The sequence below is a fragment of the Fundulus heteroclitus genome, chromosome 19, assembly GCF_011125445.2.
Source record: "Fundulus heteroclitus isolate FHET01 chromosome 19, MU-UCD_Fhet_4.1, whole genome shotgun sequence".
NCBI classification, from domain to species: Eukaryota; Metazoa; Chordata; class Actinopteri; order Cyprinodontiformes; family Fundulidae; genus Fundulus; species Fundulus heteroclitus.
Genome location: NC_046379.1, coordinates 11,890,201 through 11,910,021, shown reverse-complemented (window position 1 = coordinate 11,910,021; position 19,821 = coordinate 11,890,201). Strand labels below are relative to the sequence as shown.

General features: G+C 39.5%; 2 protein-coding genes across 2 annotated transcripts; both read left to right on the top strand.

Moving 5' to 3' along the window:
• Positions 1–10,936: 10,936 nt before the first annotated feature.
• LOC105938402 lies at positions 10,937–12,230 on the top strand. Its single transcript, XM_021307349.2, has 7 exons — positions 10,937–11,036; positions 11,116–11,193; positions 11,345–11,425; positions 11,522–11,692; positions 11,831–11,866; positions 11,948–12,019; positions 12,109–12,230. The coding sequence occupies exons 1-7, from the start codon at positions 10,937–10,939 to the stop codon at positions 12,228–12,230; spliced, it is 660 nt and encodes a 219-aa protein (XP_021163024.2).
• A 2,834-nt stretch (positions 12,231–15,064) lies between these two features.
• On the top strand, positions 15,065–19,680 carry LOC110366449 (adhesion G-protein coupled receptor G2). Its single transcript, XM_036150939.1, has 15 exons — positions 15,065–15,073; positions 15,176–15,292; positions 15,373–15,412; positions 16,465–16,565; positions 16,664–16,749; positions 16,823–16,979; positions 17,063–17,194; positions 17,267–17,377; positions 17,461–17,509; positions 17,812–17,912; positions 17,989–18,107; positions 18,283–18,548; positions 18,620–18,710; positions 18,791–19,068; positions 19,165–19,680. The coding sequence occupies exons 1-15, from the start codon at positions 15,065–15,067 to the stop codon at positions 19,278–19,280; spliced, it is 1,773 nt and encodes a 590-aa protein (XP_036006832.1). The 3' UTR covers positions 19,281–19,680.
• The last annotated feature ends 141 nt before the right edge of the window (positions 19,681–19,821 follow it).

The following is a 19,821-nucleotide window of genomic DNA, read 5'->3' as shown; positions in this document are numbered from 1 at the left end:
ATGTTCTCGCCTCAAACGATCTTAAAACGTACTTTTGAACAACAACAGCAGCAGAAAAGGGAATTTTTAACTTACCGCTCTGAGCTCTGTTTGCGCTGTCTCAAATCAAGCTGCGGCCGCGGTGCATTCTGGGCAAGCGGTCAGTCTGAAGAACGCACAAGTCTGCTCTGATGCATGCTCGATAAAGAGGGCGGGCGAGAACAACATCCGGGGAATTCGGCGCGTTCTCGATTTGGCGTTCTCAGCATTGGAACAGTGCTTGGGCTGAGGCTGATGACGTGTCACGAGCACACGAGCACACAAGAACGCTCAAGAACGCATATTGAGAAACGGCCTATATGTCCAAAGATGGTTGGCTAGAGGCTGGCTGGACTGTATCAGAGCGATATAGCTGGAATGTATCACTCACCCAGAAACAGCATCCAATGGTGGATGAGAAGGAGATTTAAAATCTGGCCTTACTCTTCAAACAGGACTGCTGTACTTGTGCAGTGAAGTATTGCTATTGTTTGCTTGTCTGCTTGGGGTTGCTTCACTTTAGTAACTTTGTGACTTTTGCAGTCAAGAGATCTGTTTGAGAAACTGTTACATTCTTGTGGTTTAAGCCACTGACTTCAGTTTCTGCTTTTTGCTACTTTGACTTTGCATATTGTGTTCTTTTGAATATTTTAATCAACCAGTCAGTTTACTCTCAAGAAGACAAATTTAGATTCTTTTTGAAGAAAACCTTGATTATTTCTGTATTTTGTTTTGTTGCTTTGCACATACACCCTGAAAATAAACAATAGTTAAATGTTTTCAAAACCAGTCTTTGGGATTTTGTCATTTATGTTGTGTCCATAGCGAGCTGAAACTTAACACCATTCATGACGACACTGCTGAAACTGCTGCCTGAATGTTTGGTCACTGACCACTAGGGGCTCTCCTAGAGCGCTCTTTTTTTCTTTCTTTGTTTCCCTTCTGCTTTGCTGCCACAGCTGACGTGTTACAGCTTGTCAGCCATAAAGAGTGCCCTATTCGTGCCCTCTTTCCAGGGCCTTGAACTGCTGTAATCTTGTCTGTAACTGTCCTACACTTGTGCGGCTTGGTGTGATTTCTGTGTGAGTAAATGTGTACATCTAAAAGGCAAGTGTTTTGGTTCCCAGTGAAAGCAGATACAGGTTCTCTGCCATTTTTGCTCCAGCCCTTCTCCTGTTTTGTGGGTATAAAGGGAGTTCAGTCAATGTACCCCTTTTCTATAGATAGAACTAGCATAGTTAGAAAGGCATAATTTGTTGTTTTGCCCCTGGTAACCCTGAAGCCTAATGCCAACTTATGTTTGTTTGTTTTTGTCCTGTAATTGGTTTGTTGACCTTTTTAAAACAAATACTTGTTTTCTTCTGACATTAACTATTCAGTGGTTAGCAGTTTTGTGTGTGTGTGTGTGTGTGTGTGTGTGTGTGTGTGTGTGTGTGTGTGTGTGGCACACCTTTTGCAAGGCAGCATCTTTGCTGTTTAGAGGGCTTTAATAGGTTAGTTGGACACTATAGGACAGAATGGCATTTTGTTCAAGTAGGTATCTAAAACAGTTTTTAAAAGTCTTCATTATTCCAGATTTTCAGACAAAAAGTTTTGGGTTCTGACATCATTAGCTTCCCTCCAATTAAATGTAACTCTCTCTTGAAAGTCAATAGAGTGGACAATTTGTATATATTTTTCCTAAAGGATGTTACTCTACACTTTGCATTCTTTTGCATGTCTTAAGCCTTGTGGATACATGGGGAGTAAGATACATTTCTAATAAAATATTATGACCAAAGAAGAAATTATATTTATTAAAATTACTTTTGGATCATAAAGTTGTAGGTGTATGCATACAAATGTGAAACAGGAACAGCAGACTAAACTAATAGATTGTGATACATATTAGAAATTGGTGTTATATTCAACCAGACTGTTAATCAGCTGACAACAGCTTAAAGCTATAGTTGGTAAGACCAACTATAGGGTAGTTCATTGTTATTGTTTTGATGCGGGTTTATCGCGCATGCGCGCCGGACTGGTAGGCAAAAGGTGAACACAATGGCGGACGCAAACAGAGAAACTGACGAGTTCTCCATGTATTCTTCTTCTTTAGATAACGTATTACAAGATCGTTTTAAGAGTAAGTTGATGGTTGATGGTGTCAGATTGCCAGATCCACACAGCAAAAGCCTGAAGGGACGGAGCGAGTCTTTGAAATGCTGGCCAAATGTTCCGTACTGCGACATACAACTGCCTTATAAACACAGCAGGCCAGTACACACGAGAGAGCATGAAAGCCATGAAACCACTGGACGGCTACAGTTATTTTATATCAGGAAAAAGGCGCCAGCAACGCCGGCGACGCCATGAGGGATTAAGAGGGTCAGAAAATGGATGGATGTTCAGACATGTTTGTGTAACAGCACAAAGCAGCGTCACACAGGCCGCGTCTCAGCAGAGAGGAAGACCCGCCCGGTAGGTTAAAAAAAACCCATTTTTCACTACAGATTATTTAGGTGTTTTTTTTGTCTTATTAAAATGGGTGGCGGTGTCGGCGACATTGCAGCGTAAACACAGAAGTACTAGCGCCCGTGAACGGGGGCGTAATAGCGGCAACAGATGCTGTAGCTGCTGCTAGTTGCTGTAGCCGCTGCTGCTGCTAGCTGCTGCTGCTAGCAACAGCATCTAGCAGCAGCAGCAGCGGCTTCTCCGGCCCGTGTAGTGTTTACGCAGCAGCCGCTGGCTTCTGCTGCCGCAGCCCGTGAACAGGCGGAGCAGGCTGCTGCTGCCGCTGTCTGAAGCAGCAGCAGTCGCTGCTGCTTCAGACAGCGGCTGCTGCTGCTACCGCTTCTCCGGCCCGTGTAGCGATTGCCACCTCCCCTCCGCCGCTATTTAAGTAGAACAATGACTAGAGCAGAATTAAGTTGTATTTACCGGAGATGAAGTGTAGACTGCAAATTCTGTCGTAGTGTGATGGCTCCCCCAGTTCATTGGGAGTGTCTGCCTGCGCTCTTTTCATTGAAAATATCCATTTCTTTCTTCGTCCTTCCTCCTTCGGTAAACGACAGAAACGTACATCCAACGATTTGGAATGCCTCTGTGTGCAACCGGGAGCACAACAAGTCGTAGGCATTGTTTAGATTCCAAAAATAAACTAACTAAAAGTACGCTCTAAATCACCCGTTTTGTCATGTAGTAGACGAGAACAGTACTGTTTTTGCCTACCCGCGGGACCTGGATGTAGCGCTGACGTCACGCGGGAACTACCCTATGCAAGACCGAATGGCTGGTATTTGTCAGAGTTTTGGTCCTACTCTCACCTGCCCCCTGTCCCTCACGTTCTGGGGGTATCGCCTCATCTGTTTGTCGTTCCACATGCCAATCATTCTGACGCGCTCACATAACGGCACTGTGCATGCTTGCTCCTTGTCAGCTTCTGCTTGCATGCGCACTTCTAGTGTTTATGTATCCAGTTATCTCAGCGGCTAAGTTAGTTGTTAGCTTAGTGGTTAGCCATTCATTGTAGCTCCGATGCTCTCACTGTAGACTTTGAACATGGCTGAGAGTCACAAGAAGCGACATGTTTATGTTTATGAGAAGCCTAGGAAAACCCCAGTAGAAAGAAATAGGATCAGAGAGATTTTTTTCACTTGATCCCCTTTAAGAGTGGAAGAGCAAGATAAGACGGTCTTGTACATGTGCAGTTAATTAAAAAGAGACTTGGGCAAACTTCGCAGACCCTAGTTTTAAGACCGCTATATCCTTAAAATGTTAAAGGTGTATGACTCTGGGTTTCATGTAATTTTCTTCTTAGGGATTCAGTTTCTCATCCCTTGATGGTAAGCGCACAAATTTTGTCTCTAAACATGGAAGGACTCCTGATATGCAAAACCAAGGCCTCTGCTCTGGTCCATTACTGCACAGATTTGAAGCAGAAAGAAATACATTCTAATGGTGTGTACACACAAAATGCAATTCCAGCGAAATTTCTGGCTGGTTTGCGTGCTGTCGGCAGTTTGACATTTTGCCAGCAATTCATGTGTCCAACAGGGACATCGCTCTATTTGCTTCAATTGTTTCACCGTGTCATCATACAGGAGGAGCTTATATCTTCTTGGCTGTTGTCTGATCGACTCAACAGGGTGGACTGGGATTTTCACAGTCACTGTGCTATATCTAATGTGGAAAGCCGAACAATGGTGCCAGTGTCCCTGGGTCAGATTATCCACAGATGCTCTAAGTTCAGGGAGTCCAGGAACTATGGCTGGATGAGAGTTGCTTTTTTAGGTACTTCCATCTGCCCAGGATCCAAAACTGTTATCCCCCTTTGGGGACAGATTACCCATACAACAGAGGTAAGACAAGAAGGTGTTCTGGAGCTTGGGGAGGACGGCGGGAGATCAGAGCAAGAGGCCAGGCAGAAGCGACGGCTGGGTGGGACCAACTCCGGAGCTACAAGAGGAGGCTGAATGATTCAACAGTCATTTTAAGGGCTAAATTAAAACAGATTTTTTTCAAAGCCACCCACAAACTTCTCTGCCTGTAGGTCAGAGCATTCCTTACTTCGTCCCATGTCAACATTAAGCTGTGTATCTGTGCTCCTTCACCATATGTCACAACCATTGCTTTGCATGATGCAAATTGACAAAAAAGTTCTGATAGTTGAACTCCTGCAAAAGTCATTGTGGGTTATGCTTCCCTCGTTTTGCCCTAATCACACTGATCATATATCGTGCCGCCGTCTTTTGCATAGGGATAATATGTATATCACCCGCTCAAGTTGCCTCATTCGCATTTGGTTTGAATGCACCACAAGTGTAATAAACATTCCTGAATGGGTTGGGGCAAAAGCATTCTAATTGTAGACAACAAATTATCTCCCCTGTGCTGGACCAGGTAATCTATTGGACTGTTCCTGAAAACACAGGCTGATCAATGACCCAAATTAAGGCCCTTGATGATGCTGACTGTACACTGTTTCAGAAAAGAAAAAAACCCTCCGACAAAATGAACTTGCCTGTTTGGTCTTTGCACAAGAGCAAAGAACATGAGACTCATAAAAGTGAAGGAAAGCTTTATTTTCACAAGGAAAAAAATCTAGATTATCCTGATTGCTTCCAATGTTACAAGCACGACAAGGAAATCTACTAGTGACATTGTTGACAAGCACCTTGAAGGTGGGGGTCCGTCAGGATACAAGGATTGTTTTTTCATTCAGTGGAGCAATGGAACTTCAGGTTGTGCAGAAGTGTGAAACCCGGCAGGCTACAAGTACATGTCAAAACTAGGCACTTATCCTGACTGACGACCCTTATCTGTGCTGTGAAACTGAGTTCTTAAACTGGACCAAGCTGGACACCAGTCTGACATAACTCCTTCAATGAGTTCTTTTCCTGAATGTTCTCCTAATATAAATCCCACTGAAAGCAGATTAAAAAAAAGCAGACATCAGTATTATTTAATACAAGATATATACAGGACTGTCTCAGAAAATTAGAATATTGTGATAAAGTGTTTTATTTTCTGTAATGCAATTAAAAAACATGAAATGTCATACATTCTGGATTCATTACAAATCAACTGAAATATCGCAAGCCTTTTATTGTTTTAATATCGCTGATTATGGCTTACAGCTTAAGAAACCCAAATATCCCATCTCAAAATATTAGAATATTGTGAAAAAGTATACTAGTAGGCTATTCAACTAATCACTTGAATCGTCTAATTAACTCGAAACACTGCAGGGTTTCCTGAGCCTTGAAAAAACTCAGCTTGGTTCAGTAAACTAAATCACAAGTATGGTAGTGGTTAAGAGACGACATAAGATTCTCACAGTAACTGGTGTACTGACCATGGCATTACTGTCCTTGATTGGCCTGCCAATTCCCCTGACCTGAACCCCATAGAGAATTTGTGGGGTATTGTGAAGAAGAAGCTGAAAGACACCAGACCCAACTGCAAATGAGCTAAAGGCCGCTATTGAAGCATCCTGGGCATCAATAACACCTCAGCAATGCCACAGGCTGATTGCCTCCATGCCACGCCGCATTGATGCAGTAATCTGTGCAAAAGGATTCCCAACCAAGTACTGAGTGCATTAATGGACATTTTCAAATGTTTGATTTTGTTTTGCTGTTATAAATTTTTTTTACTTGGTCTGAGGAAGTATTCTAATATTTTGAGATAGGATTTTTGAGTTTTCTTCAGCTGTAAGCCATAATCAGCGATATTAAAACAATAAAAGGCTTGCGATATTTCAGTTGATTTGTAATGAATCCAGAATGTAAGACATTTCATGTTTTTCAATTGCATTACAGAAAATAAAGAACTTTATCACAATATTCTAATTTTCTGAGACAGCCCTGTATATATCTTGTATTAAATAATACTGTATATTCTTCAGTGATGGTATCAAAGCCTTGGTATTTTTGTACCAGTAATCCTTTATCAGTTGGTTTTGCTGCTCTTTTTATATATTTCTTTGCAGGTGAAGAAGCAGACTAAGAGGATGTTATAGTGCTCTCTCTCTTTCCTCTCCCCTTTGTCTTTCTCCCTTTTAGCATTTTGTCTCATCTGTTTCTCTCCTTTTTTTTCCTCTTTTATCGTCCCATTTCAGTGTCAGTGTCCATTGAATATGAAATAGTCCTAGCATAAAATATAAGAATGTTTCTTGCATATATAAATCAAGCGGAGCACTATGGCGAAAGCAGTAAGGCTCCACTTGTGAAAGTAAAATCTGCTGGGATCTTTTTGGCATTAAGACAACAATTATTATTGCCACATTGCCAAACAGGACACACACACACAAATGCAATCTTTGTGAGTATACTATTTTGCGAATGCATCTTGCTGTATGCATTATAAATAACAAAACAGCCTTAAGAAACATTACTCATGCAAAAAGTCCACAGAAAGGAATTATGCTCCTGGGAACATTCCCTGTATATTGTATGTCAGTAGAATCAAATATGTGCTGGATATACTCTACACAGATGTACATGTAAAATGAGGCTTTCCGGATTGTATGATGTAGATAATAAAAGTGTCAGGATATAATTTTAATGACTTATGTAACTGAAAAAGCAGGAGTTCTTATGAAGCTTTTTTGTGCGATATCAAATGTCAACCACACAATTTAACCTACGATGAAGCATTTAACCTCCTTTGGCAGAGGTGCATTATTTATGAGACAATTTTAAAGGACTTTCACAGCAGTCCCCGTGTAGCACAAAACACAAACGGACAACTGTTGACGTCATGAATAAAGTCCTTTTATTCAGCGAGATCCAAATGCAAACAGGGTTTCTGAACTGTGGCAGCTATTTGTTTACTTCAGTTTTATCACACCACTGTTTAAGGAAGAAGGGAATGTCTGACCACGTCAGCCTTTAGCAAGTTTAAACATAACAGACATGAAACATTCCCACAGTCAAAATGGAATAAACTGGAAACTGTGGATCATACATAATTTGCTTAATTTTACAAATTTATGTAAACCAGTAGGCAGCGTGACTGTGTGGCTTTGAAAATGTAACTACATGCTGTTTTGACTATTTCAGGTCAGCCAGTCCTAAAAGAAACACTCAGCTGCCACTTTTTTAGGTGCACGTACATCACCGAAGTGTTGATTTTTTTATTCTTCTTGCCACTCTCTTAGGTTCCTGGGCCAGAACCTCCTGAAGCTCCCTAAGATGATGATGATGATGATAATAAAAATAATAATAATAATAAATTTTATTTAACAGCGCCTTTCTGGACACTCAAGGTCACATTACAGAGAATAAAAATGAAAATACAAAAAGGAACATAAAAACAGTTATGGGTAGGGACAAGAGCAGTGTATTTACAAATAAGCGAGCTGGAACAGATGGGTTTTGAGTTTGGTTTTAAACAAGGGGAGAGAGTCAATACTGCAGAGGTCAGGAGGGAGTGAGTTCCAGAGCTGGGGAGCAGAGCGGCTGAAGGTTCTGCTCCCCATGGTGACAAGTCGAGCTGGGGGTACACTGAGGTGGATGGTGGAGGAGGATCTAAGGGAGCGGGAGGAGGTGGCAATATGAATGAGGTCTGACAAATATGGAGGAGCAAGGTTATGGATGGCTTTGAAAGTATATAGAGGGATTTTAAATTGTATTCTGAATTGAACTGGGAGTCAATGGAGTTGGTGAAGGACAGGGGTTATATGATGAAAAGAGGGGGTTCTGGTGATGACACGAGCTGCTGAGCTCTGAAGAAGTTGGAGTTTATGGAGGGATTTGTGAGGGAGGCCGAAAAGAAGAGAATTACAATAATCATGTCTGGAGGTGATGAGGCTGTGGATAAGGACAGAGGCAGTGCGCGTGGTGAGGGAGGAAATGGAGGCGGTTAATGTTATTTATGTGTAACTGAAAGGATAGGGAGGAGTCGAGGATGACACCCAGACTCTTGACTTGAGGGGAGGGGGAGACCAAAGAGTTGTCAATGGGTAGTGAGTAACTATTGATTTTGGATAGGGTGGATTTGGTGGCGACCAGGAGGAGTTCGGTTTTATCACTGTTTAGTTTAGGGAAGATTGAGGTGAACCAGTCTTTAATTTCAAGTAAGCAGTTAGTAAGGGGCAAAGGGGGGAGTGAGGAAGTGGGTTTACTGGATAAGTAAAGCTGGGTGTCATCCGCGTAACAATGAAAATGAATGTTGAATTTGCGGAAAAATAGAGATCTGTTTGAAAACTCTGGGTTACCTGTGTTTTCCGGCTGTGGAACACCCTGCCCTTGTCTCTGATTGTGGCCAACTCTGTGGATTCCTTTAAAAAATATCTTAAGACTGGGAGAACCAGGCAAGTCAGTGTTTCCCGCAGGAATTAGCTTATGCGAGGCGGGTGGGGGGAGGTTGGGGGGGTGGACGACACGTTTTCCGCGGACAGACTCGCGGAGCGGGGGGGGGGGGGGAGGTGGGAGCTCGCGTCTTAACGTCACTTTTTTTTTTTTTTTTTTTTTTTTTTTTTTGGGAATGTTGGCGTGGCGGTAGCGTGACTTTGGCGTGGCGGCCGCCACGCCAAGATAGCGCTGCGGGAAACACTGCAAGTGAAGGGAGGTCACAGGCAGTAGCCCAGAATTCATAGATCAACAGGACCATCCTGCAAGCCCCCACTGTCCAAACATTATCAACCTAAATCCCTTAAATCCCAAACCCTCCCAAGAATTATGTCCCACCAATGCCCTCACTACTCCTGCTCACCAAGCCCTAGCCACCACGTCCTCCAGTCCACGCATCAGGCCAGGGATGCACCCCTCACACAGCACATAGGTGCATACTCCATTGGGAGCCAGCTCAGGGCCCAAGAGACCCAACACAGAACCTTCTGCCACCAGTCAGAAGCAACAGCAGGCCAGACAGGCAGACACAGCGGTCTATGGCCCAGCCCCACTTCAGTGCCGGCAGCCGCAGCAACCCTACCCCACCACAACACTTCCATGTCAGGTGCCTCCCCAGTGCTAGCATCCCCACAACCTTCGGCCCCTGAGGCCGAGCCGAGCAATGCTCAAACCCTCTATACCACTAAGTGATGTATTTGATTGCTAGAGACCAAACTAATTCAATTAAAACATGTTTGGTACTTTTAAGGCAGAGAATAAAACACTAACATACCATAGTGTGACATGAAGGGTAAGACAATATGGTAACAGACACTAACAACTGGTAATAACACACACAAAACAAAAAACATCAGATTTTATTTTTATTTTTTCTTTGTCCAGCCATCCATCCACTGTCTAGACCTGCTTATCGGTGCAGGGTTGCCAGGGGCTGGCGCCCATCTCTGGCTGTCATTGGATGAGAAGTGGGATACACACTGGACAGGTTACCATGCCATCGTAAGGTGTCCATAAATCCATACAGTATATATTTCTAATGAGGTAAATGTTGTCTTATTAATAAAAACAAATTAAGCTAATGATGTCCTTTGCATGCTAGGTTAAATGCTAAAAGATTAAAAGATAACCAATCAATGTTAATGTGTTAAATTGGGTCTACAGACAAATACTTCATGATTTGAACTGTGGTATTATTGCAAAAGCACGCAGCATGCTCTTCTTAGAGAAAAGTATATTTGAGTCATTAAAGTTCAGATATATTTTTGGAAAACTAACCTGCTAACATCACTAGTAAATAAACACAAGTCTGATTAATAATAATAATAATAATAATAATCTTTGAATAATTAATCTGATTGATAAAAAAAATTAAATATTTTTTATAGGATATATGAAGATTTAATGAGACTGATTGTTTACGTGCATAAGAATAGTTTAAAGCACACTATTAATCTGCTACAGTGTACAAGATTTAAGCACTGCGATGAGCATAACCCTCCAATTCGTAATAAAATACCACATGTTTTCTACGTATCTGATAATGTGTCACAACGAAGATAAAGATCTCTTCTGGAAGGTCTAATGCTGAACATTTCTCTAGCAACAACCTATTTGCTTAACATAAACTGGACTGCCTTCAGTATGCATCTGTTTCCTTTTAAAAGTGTTTTTTTCTTTACATGGTCAACAGACAAGTAAAACGAGAATAAACAGAACTACACACTTTCCATTATTTTTTAAGCATTAATTTGAAAAAAAAAAAATAGAATTTAATGATATATAAATTTAAACTTAAGTACTTAATGACTGTAAAAGTCAATAGGAATTGTATGGAGGAAGTAGACTTTATTCACTCTGTAACTAAAAGGCCTCTCTGTTAAATGGCTTCCACTGTGTGGTCTTATTTGCAAGTTAAATAAGGCAAAATGGTAATGATGCCACAGAAGATGTGTTGTGGTAAGGAGGAACAATTCAGAGTCCATCTGGAAGCAGATGCAAACCCAAGTGTGGCTCAAACATACCTTTTATTTCAAGGTGTGATCTATTTGAATTCTCCTGTCTTCTTACTCACGCCTTGGAAAATGCTACTGCCGCTAAGAAACCATCACTGGATGTTGATTTTGAAGATATGCGTTCTACTCTTTGGGGTTTTGCTTCTGAATAACGTTTGTGAAGCTTCAGGTAAGTAACAATTTTTTTTTTATGTTCATTTGTTCAGTATTTATTCATTTAAAACAATGAAAACCTTGTGTTTTTACAGGCACTCGGAAAAAACACAGGCTCAAAAACATTCTTTTTCTTAGTGCTCAAGAAACAATTGATCCTGTTTTTCCATCAGGTGAGCGTGGCTTCAATGTGAAAAATAACTTCTGTCATGAAAATGTATAAGTGAAAACAGAGTAAATCTAGTTCTTTTGGCATTTTTCTTTTCCCTGTTCACTGCTTTTCTGTTTCTGTTTATCTTTTGTTTATGGATTTCTATTTTTCAGATGTTGTCATTGAAGCAGAAAATGAAACTCGACTTTGTTTCAACACCCAGGCCAACATTAATGCGACCCTGTCAAATGCAGGTACTATTCTCTGATATCTGGCCTATGATCAGCTTCCTGGATGTAGCTCATTTTCCATTTTGACCACTGAATGATTATAACTTTTTTTTTTTCAAGCATGTTGCAATGGTGAAGATTTCTTCTGCACCAACAAAATAACCCAACTCAACAGCAGCACTTACAGCCTTACTGTGAACGAATGGATTCTACTCAAGCACGACATTGTGGTGTTATTAAACCCAATAATCAATTCATCATGCACACTATCCCAACTCCGCAACTCAGAAGGTACCAATGATGGCTCTACTATGAAAAGAAAGTAGACACTTGGTCCCCTATTGGTTAAAGTTTCACATATGCCTCATTTCCACATACACCAAATGCACAATCTTCTAATTTATTTTGTTTGCATGTTTTATTCTTTAGATTTTATACTTGACCTTCACAACTGCTTAAGGCCAGGTAACTAAATCCTCCCGCTACATCTGTAATTTTATGAAAGCATAGCTCTGAACAAGGTTCCTTGTTTTATTCTGTTTTCAGGTGGCAGGAATATTAGAATGAGCTTGGATTATCAATGTTCAACAAATTATGACGATGTACAGACTTATCAGGGTATTCTACATTTTAAATTTCAAATCAATATTTTTTTGACAAATTGTGTTCACTTATGTTCATGTTTGTGCTTTTATTCTAATTTGCAGGTCCAATTAAGTACACATTCAAGTTTGGATCTAAAATAACATCTTGTGTAAAAAATGCCAAATTGCTGACCCTAACTTTTCAGCGCTCAAGCAATGTGATGACTCTACAGGAAGCAGTGTAAATTATCTGTTATTATCGGAAAAATTGCAATGGTGACACAAGCACAAGGCCTCTTTGCATTGGTGCAGTGTGAGTAATGTGATTGTTTACTGAGTGCCGTCCTAATCAATTTAGTTTTTTATTACAGCAATATCATGAATAATATCAGTTTCTACAAGGACCAGATGGGACATTTTAAGAGAGCATTTATTAAAATGGGTGATGTCACTGGAGCGATCGCTAAACTGACACCAGAAGAGCCACACCAAATTAAATTGAACTTGGGCTTCACGCCCAGTGGAGATGTCAAAGTATGCAGCTTCTGTTGACTTGAAAACCAAGTAGGGATAATAAGAGTTAATATTTAGATGGAGTTTTTGTTGATACTGAGCTCTCCTTGTCCAATATTGTAAAGGAAAACAATAATACAGAGGTGGAAATTGTCCTACAAATTAAAATTTCCAAAATTGCCGGTGAAACGGTAGTAAACGGAAAGGACAAATACATTGGAGTTCTGCAATTTCCAGGAATGCCCAAAGTAGGAACAAATTTGATTTTAGATTTTTTTGTGAAGAGCAATGTAATAATTAAACATTAATCATGTTTCTATGTTGCCACAGTTAAAGTCAAATACCTACTTTTTGAACAATAAAATGCTGGGGATTGAAATGGAAGAAGGCATATCCAGTCTTTCACAAACCATAGACATTCAATACAATAATGTGAACATGGTAAATAAATGTTTTCCTAATAATGTAATTTAGACAGGAGACATGTGTCATTTGCTATTTATCTCATTCATTTTTCAAATTATTTATTCCAGAATGAAAGCAGTGCTTCCTGTATGTCATGGGATGGCAATGGTAAGAAACTCTGATTAGAAGTGTTTGAAAAACCTTTTTGAATTCAGGCTGAAGAAAAACATTGTAAAGTTGCTGTCACTCTGTTTCTTTTCTCACAATCTTACTTTCAAGCACTCTGCGTGCTGAGTTGAGTGAATCTTCATCAGTGTATTGACAATGTGGTTGCATCAATTTGGTAGCATTAAAGTATACGTGCAGTGTACCATGTATGAACGCTATGGTGGTCATGGGGGAGAGGTTTGGGCGTGTAAATCCGGCATTAAATTCTAACTTTGTGGCTGCTTCTAGGATACAAAAATCCACAAAACTATCTCAGGTGTAAAGAAATAATTTCTTTAGATGTGTTGTTTGCACTTAACAAAAGAAGCACTCAGATAGGCAGGACAAATCTTACTATATTTAAGAATGAATACAGAAATAAATGTGTAACTTCTGTGGCACCAAGACACTTGAACAACTGAGATTCTGGTTTCCTTTAAAGCTGCAGTAGGTAACTTCGTATACATTAATTTACGCATTTGTGAAAACTGTCACTATATCCTGACAATAAAATATTAGATAGATAATGTGAAAAAAAATAAGCTCCATTATTTTGAAACAATCCCAAAATAATATCCAATGAAGCTTTTTCAGTACGTATTGATCGGAGCACTATAGCCAAAGCAGTAATGTGCTACTTGTGAAAGTAAATCTGTTGGGGTCTCTTTGGCACCAAAAACAAACCAAAAAAAAAATTTGCCCTTAGTGTGTGTGTGTGTGTGTGTGTGTGTGCATAGTTGTTTATCCTGTGTGTCTCTGTGTTGCCCTGTGGTAAACTGGGGACCTGCCAGGATGTACCACAACTTCTGCCCTCCTTTACCCTGTAAGGATAAGCGTCACAGTCGATGTATGGGTTTATGTACTGACTTTAAATCAGCAGGTGTGTCTGATCTGCAGCAAAGTTCCCTTTTTGTCACATTTTATTGACAGTATAGGGAGGTTAGAGCAACAGCTAGTTAAATTGTCACGGTTCAAGAGTCATCCAAATCCCTATTTTACAGCTCTAGTAAGAGCCACCTGCTACTTTAAAGTTTCCTTTCCATATGATGCAAGTTGATCTTGAGAACAACTTTTAAACACTGATCGGCCATGTGTGTAGACCAACCACACAAGAAAAATGTGGTAAAGGTATTGCTTATATAACTATTTCTCACTAGTTTGATTCTGTGTCTAGTTTTATTGTATCATCTTCTGTTACTCCTGTCCACTAGGCGATAATCAAACCTGGACGTCAGATTATTGCCAAACAAATCAGACACATGGCCACCTTACCTGCCAATGCTCGAATCATACATTATTTGCAGTTGTCATGGTAAGGTCACTTTGGTTATTTTTTAATTATTAAGACCACTGGTGATATTTTGTGCAAGAGATCTAAATATACTATATTGTTTCAAACCAAAGACTCCGTTTAAACCAGAGCTGACTTTTGAAAACACCTCAAGCAGTCGTTTAAACCCAAAGCAAGCGGTGTAAGTATTTCATATTTAATATCTATCTTAAGAACTACGGTATATATGTCAATGATTGCTATGCTTTGTTTAATATATATGTCAGGAAATTTGAAGGCTTAAACTGATTTTTTTTTCTGCTGCAGAAATATCATGAGAGACCTGAGTTACTTTACTAAGAAGATGGACAGTGCTAACACAGCAGCCATAAAAATAGGCAATGTCACTGGAGTGATTGCTAAACTACATTCAAATTCTGCTGGCATGAACTTTGGCTTCACATCAAGCGGAGATGTAAATGTATGTAGCATCAGTTAATAAAAAGACAGATATAAAAAATTATTTTACACACGTTTTTTGACATTTTCTATTTGCACTAGGTTCTTGGGAATAACGGCAATAGTGAGCAGTCATTTGCCAGACAAATTCACCTTCCAAAAGAAGCCTTGAATATGGCACAAAAAAATAAACAAAATTACATCAAAGTTCTCATTTTTCCAGATATGCTTGAGGTAAGATTGAGTTAAAGTTGCTTTTAACGTTTATTTTTTTCTTGTTTTGGTGGAGGGGTGTTAACTGTTGTAAACATCACGATCATATTTTATTCTCAACAGAATGATTTGAATATTTCCCTTTTCAACAATGAAATGTTGGGAATTGAGATGGGAGCAAACATTTCTGGACTGAAGGACACCATTGACATTGAGTACAATGATTCTAAAATAGAAACGGTAAAGAGATGGTAACACATTTCATAAAAATTAGTTAGACAGAATAAGTATTAATATCGCTCTTTTTTATCCTAATACAGACTGAATCTACAGCCGAATGCGTATCATGGGATGGTACAGGTAAGTTGGTTTGGAGTGGCCAAAGGGGTCGGGTGCCTTGTGTAATGGGCGGCAGTCGAGGGCGGGGACCTTGGCGTTCGGATCCTCGGCTGAAGAAGCTGGCGTCCAAAACCCCTGCTGTCCCTGTGTTGTGCACACAGAAATAAGATGTGCTGTATGTTTTATTTATTTATACCAACAGGAGTAGATTAGAGTCGAGCCTTGTGGTAAGAAATAGGGTTGGGAAGATGTAAAACGGGCTTAGGGGATGTAACATCATCAGTTGCATGGTCTTCATTGCTCTTTCTCTGGAACCCGGATGAGTGGCAGGATATGAATACAACTTCTCTGCCTTTGTTTGACCACTGTCTTCTTGCCACCCACTAGATTGGTACTGTAGTTTTTTCTCCACACAACTTCCCCATACGTCATCAAGCTGTTTTAAATAAATGGCCCTTAGCAAATGGAAACATGACAGACCTTCCCTTAGGGAAAGGGGCTAATGACTTGGTCAAACGTCATAATTTGATTCACTGTGTTTCAGCAGTATATTTGACCAATTAGATGAACTCTAATTTCAATCAGTGTTATTGATATTACATATTTCCTGAAATGATACTGACTGCTTTAGAGACCAGCTGAGGGTACACAGCTGGTACACGAATGAGTCAATGAATGAAGCTCTGTCATTGTTAACTTTTGTCTAAGACCTTTGTACAGGTAAGTAGGCTACAGTCAATCTAACAGCACACAGGTCTTTAATTCACATGTTTTTTGTCAGCTGGTATCTTTTTAAAAAAAATGTGGATCTTTAATCAACAAGAAACACCAATCTAACAGTGCAGTCAGGGTGGCATGCTAAAAAGAGAAAAATGTATGAATAAAATCACTAAGCAAGTTTTCCATTAAAATTTTAGGCTCAGTTTGCTTTCCAACAGTGAAATGAACAACTTTCTGTTGCTAATTGGAAATCTTATTATGTGAAAATAACAACTCTTCTCAATTATGTTTCACTTATTAATGTGATTAATCTCATTTTCATCTTCTGGCTTTGTGTTTCTGCTGTGAACTAGGAACTCTTCCAAACTGGACCAGAGAGGGCTGCAAAACAACTCATACCAATCATAAAGTCACTTGTAAATGCTCTCATCTCACATTCTTTGGCGTTACGATTGTAAGATAAATTAAAAATTTATTGCACTATAATGCCCTACTATGCAACTGACATTTCATATTCTGAGCTAAAAAAACATCCTTTTTTGTTTAAACCAGTCAGTTAAACAACCTGGCAACAAGGATGAGCCAACACCCATACGTTTCCCAGATCCAGATCGTCCTCTGAACTCACAGCAAGCAGCGTAAATATCAAATATTTATGGCATTAATGACAAAAATGTCCTTGTAGTTTACTAAAATAACTTTCCATTGCAGAGATTTCATGAAGAATATGAGTTCCATATTAGAATTGATGGGCAATGCCAGCGTCGCTACCATCAAAATGGGCAACATTACTGGGGTCATTTCTAAACTGCCACAGCAAAATCAGACAATCATGGACTTTGGCTTTAAATCAAGCGGGAATGTACAGGTAGACAGGTTTATTGTAGACCAATAAAATCACATTAAAATAAATGTACATCACCTGAGTTTTCTAACTTTCTGATTTTGTAGATTCTCAAGGCAAACAAAAGTGTGATGACAGACATCAAGCAAACTATTCACTTTCCTAAAGAATCCAGTGAACTGGCTATAGAAAGAAATGGCACATATGCAGCGGTTTTGCTGTTTCCAGAAATTGAGAGGGTAAAGCCAGTATATTATTTCATTTTTTTTGCAAAACATAGAAATGATTAATAGTTTCCTTGCTCTTAACAGCTCAACAAAACCAGTTCCTTTTTCAACAATGAAATGCTGGGGATTGAAATGGGAGCAAAGATATCCAACCTCTCAGAAACCATCGACATTCACTTCAAGGACGTGAATACGGTAAAACAGATGCTAAATGCTTTTGTGATCACATTCAGTTTAAATTCTGTAATTGTGACGTTATCTTTTCCATCTCAATACAGACTGAAGTTAATGCCACTTGTGTATCATGGGATGGCACAAGTAAAGAAGGTAGTTTTTTTATATTTCTATTTACATTGTCCTTTTTTGAAAGACTTCTTTAGTCTAAATGCACAGTTAAGAATGTCACTGCAAGATATGAGCGGCTTTAATTAATTAGGGCAGTGTTTAGGAGGATAATTCTTCAATAAAACTGTGCTTTCTATTTAAAATGAAGATAAAACAAGGTTCTGCAAATTTGGGGAAACATAGTCTCCTCTAATAAATGAGCTCCTAGGATTTTCTTTCCTTCTTTCCCACACTGAAGTAAGAAAGTCATGTCTCAACGTTTTTGTGATATAACTGTCCACCAGGTGGCAAAGAAAAATGGATCCCAGATGGCTGCCTGACAAATGAAGCCAACGGCAGCATCACATGCCAATGCTCTCATCTTACATTTTTCGCTATTCTCATGGTAACAAACATTTATGCAGTTTTTTTAAACAACTTTTGAAAGGTTTATTAAATGCTTTCTTCCTGTTTGAAACCAGTCATCAGATGAAAAGATCAGCTCTTCTGACTTGAAAATCCTGACTCAAATCACAAAAGCTGGCTGTGGCATGTCCATGTTCTTCCTAGGTGTGGCCCTCTTCATGCATTTTCTCATGAGGTAAAAAAAACAAATGAAAAGGTTTACTTTTGATTTTAATATGTTTTCTCTGGGCAGCTTGAGATAGGCACCAGCAACCCTCGCAACCCCATCAGGGACAAGCGTGACGAAAAAAAGGATGAATGGATGTTTTCTCTGAAGCATTTTTGTTAACATAAACTAATTTTTCTTGCAGGAAAACTAAAGCCAGCCAAGCTGGAAAGATCCTGATGAATCTCTTCGTCGCCCTGTTTATCCTGAACTTTTGCTTCTTGATAAATGAGTCAATCGCTGACCTGAAGATCTTTGTAGCATGTGTGGCGATGGCAGCAGTTCTACACTACAGCATGCTGGCCACATTCACATGGTTCTTCATGCAGGCTTTGCACCTGTACTTCAATCTGCATAAAATCTCCACAGATGTTAAGTTTTACATGCACAAGATTTGCATCACAGGATGGGGTAAGAGAGCTAAGTCAAAAAATATGAATTAAATTTTCTTCAAACTAATGACTAAACAAAATGTTGTTCAGGTATTCCAATGGTGGTAGTTGTTGGACTTCTCGCTTCAAGCAAATATAATTACATTGAAGTCTCTGATGATAATGGAACCTCAGTAAATATGTAAGTAAATATTAAAGATATTTTTTATTTTAAATTTGATGGGCATTCTTTAAAATATCTGCATTATTGATGACTTTCAGGTGCTGGATCCCTGATTCTACAATCCACTTAGGAGTGAACATTGGTTACTATAGCATTGTGTTCATGTTCACTGTAACCATATTCATCGTAACCGTCGTGCAGATCACGCACTTTCCCTCCAAAAAAGCAAAAACCCAGGACTCCACCAAGAAGAGGGTTTTCTCTCTTCTGGGTCTTTTCAGCCTTCTGGGCATCACCTGGGGGTTTGCTTTTTTTAGCTACGGCCCTCTGCTCCTTCCTTCTTACTACATCTTCACCATCCTCAACTCCTTTCAAGGTAAGACTGAAACCTACAACAACTATCCTGTTGGATTTCAAACCAAAAGCCTGAAAAGTAACAGAAAAAAATAACCAATGCATTCTATGTTTGCAGGATTCTTCCTGTTCATTTACTACTACTTCTCCAGTAGGATCATTCCAGAGGACACAGATCAAACCAAGAGCAGCAGCCAAGACACAAAGAATGTGTGCACATCTCCTTATGGATAAGTTACTCATTACCTCCTCCCTATTTCATCCAACCAAAGTGGACTTACTTTAGGTTCAATAAATGAAGTGAAACAAGTTGGACAATAAATGGATTTAGTCATGTTCTGAAAAGAACCTGAAAAACCTTTGCTTGTGGAACTATATATCCTTTTCATGTCTAATGTAAGAGAGACTATTCTCTGAGACTGTATGGTCACTATATGACATAATTTAAATTCATTCTGAAGTTTCTATAATGTTCTAAAGAGTTTTCCCTCTCAGCTAGACTCCAAAAACTTTCCTGAATCCTCTGCTGCTCTTGACCTGAAATCTGGTTTATCTTCCCAAAGATGAGGAGATGGAGCCCTCTCTAGGAGGTTGTTATTGTATATAAGTATATATACATACAGGTATTTATAAAAAAGTAAAAAAAAAAAAGGTGTCACTCCTGTCAGTAGTGAAAATCTGATTTATTCCACATAGTGAAATATTTCAAGTCAATATAACTTATAGTTTGATTATTATGGCTTACAGATAGTGAAAATCCAAAATTCGGTCAGAA

Excerpts from the sequence above, each read along its gene's own strand:
- LOC110366449 (XM_036150939.1), top strand. Across the intron at positions 17,510-17,811 it reads GGATGGCACAAGTAAAGAAG|GTGGCAAAGAAAAATGGATC; the intron begins GTAGTTTTTTTA and ends ACTGTCCACCAG. Across the intron at positions 19,069-19,164 it reads CATCCTCAACTCCTTTCAAG|GATTCTTCCTGTTCATTTAC; the intron begins GTAAGACTGAAA and ends CTATGTTTGCAG.
- LOC105938402 (XM_021307349.2), top strand. The coding sequence starts at position 10,937 with ATGCTACTGCCGCTAAGAAACCATCACTGGATGTTGATTTTGAAGATA. Across the intron at positions 11,194-11,344 it reads TGATCCTGTTTTTCCATCAG|ATGTTGTCATTGAAGCAGAA; the intron begins GTGAGCGTGGCT and ends TCTATTTTTCAG. Across the intron at positions 11,693-11,830 it reads CCAACTCCGCAACTCAGAAG|ATTTTATACTTGACCTTCAC; the intron begins GTACCAATGATG and ends TTTATTCTTTAG.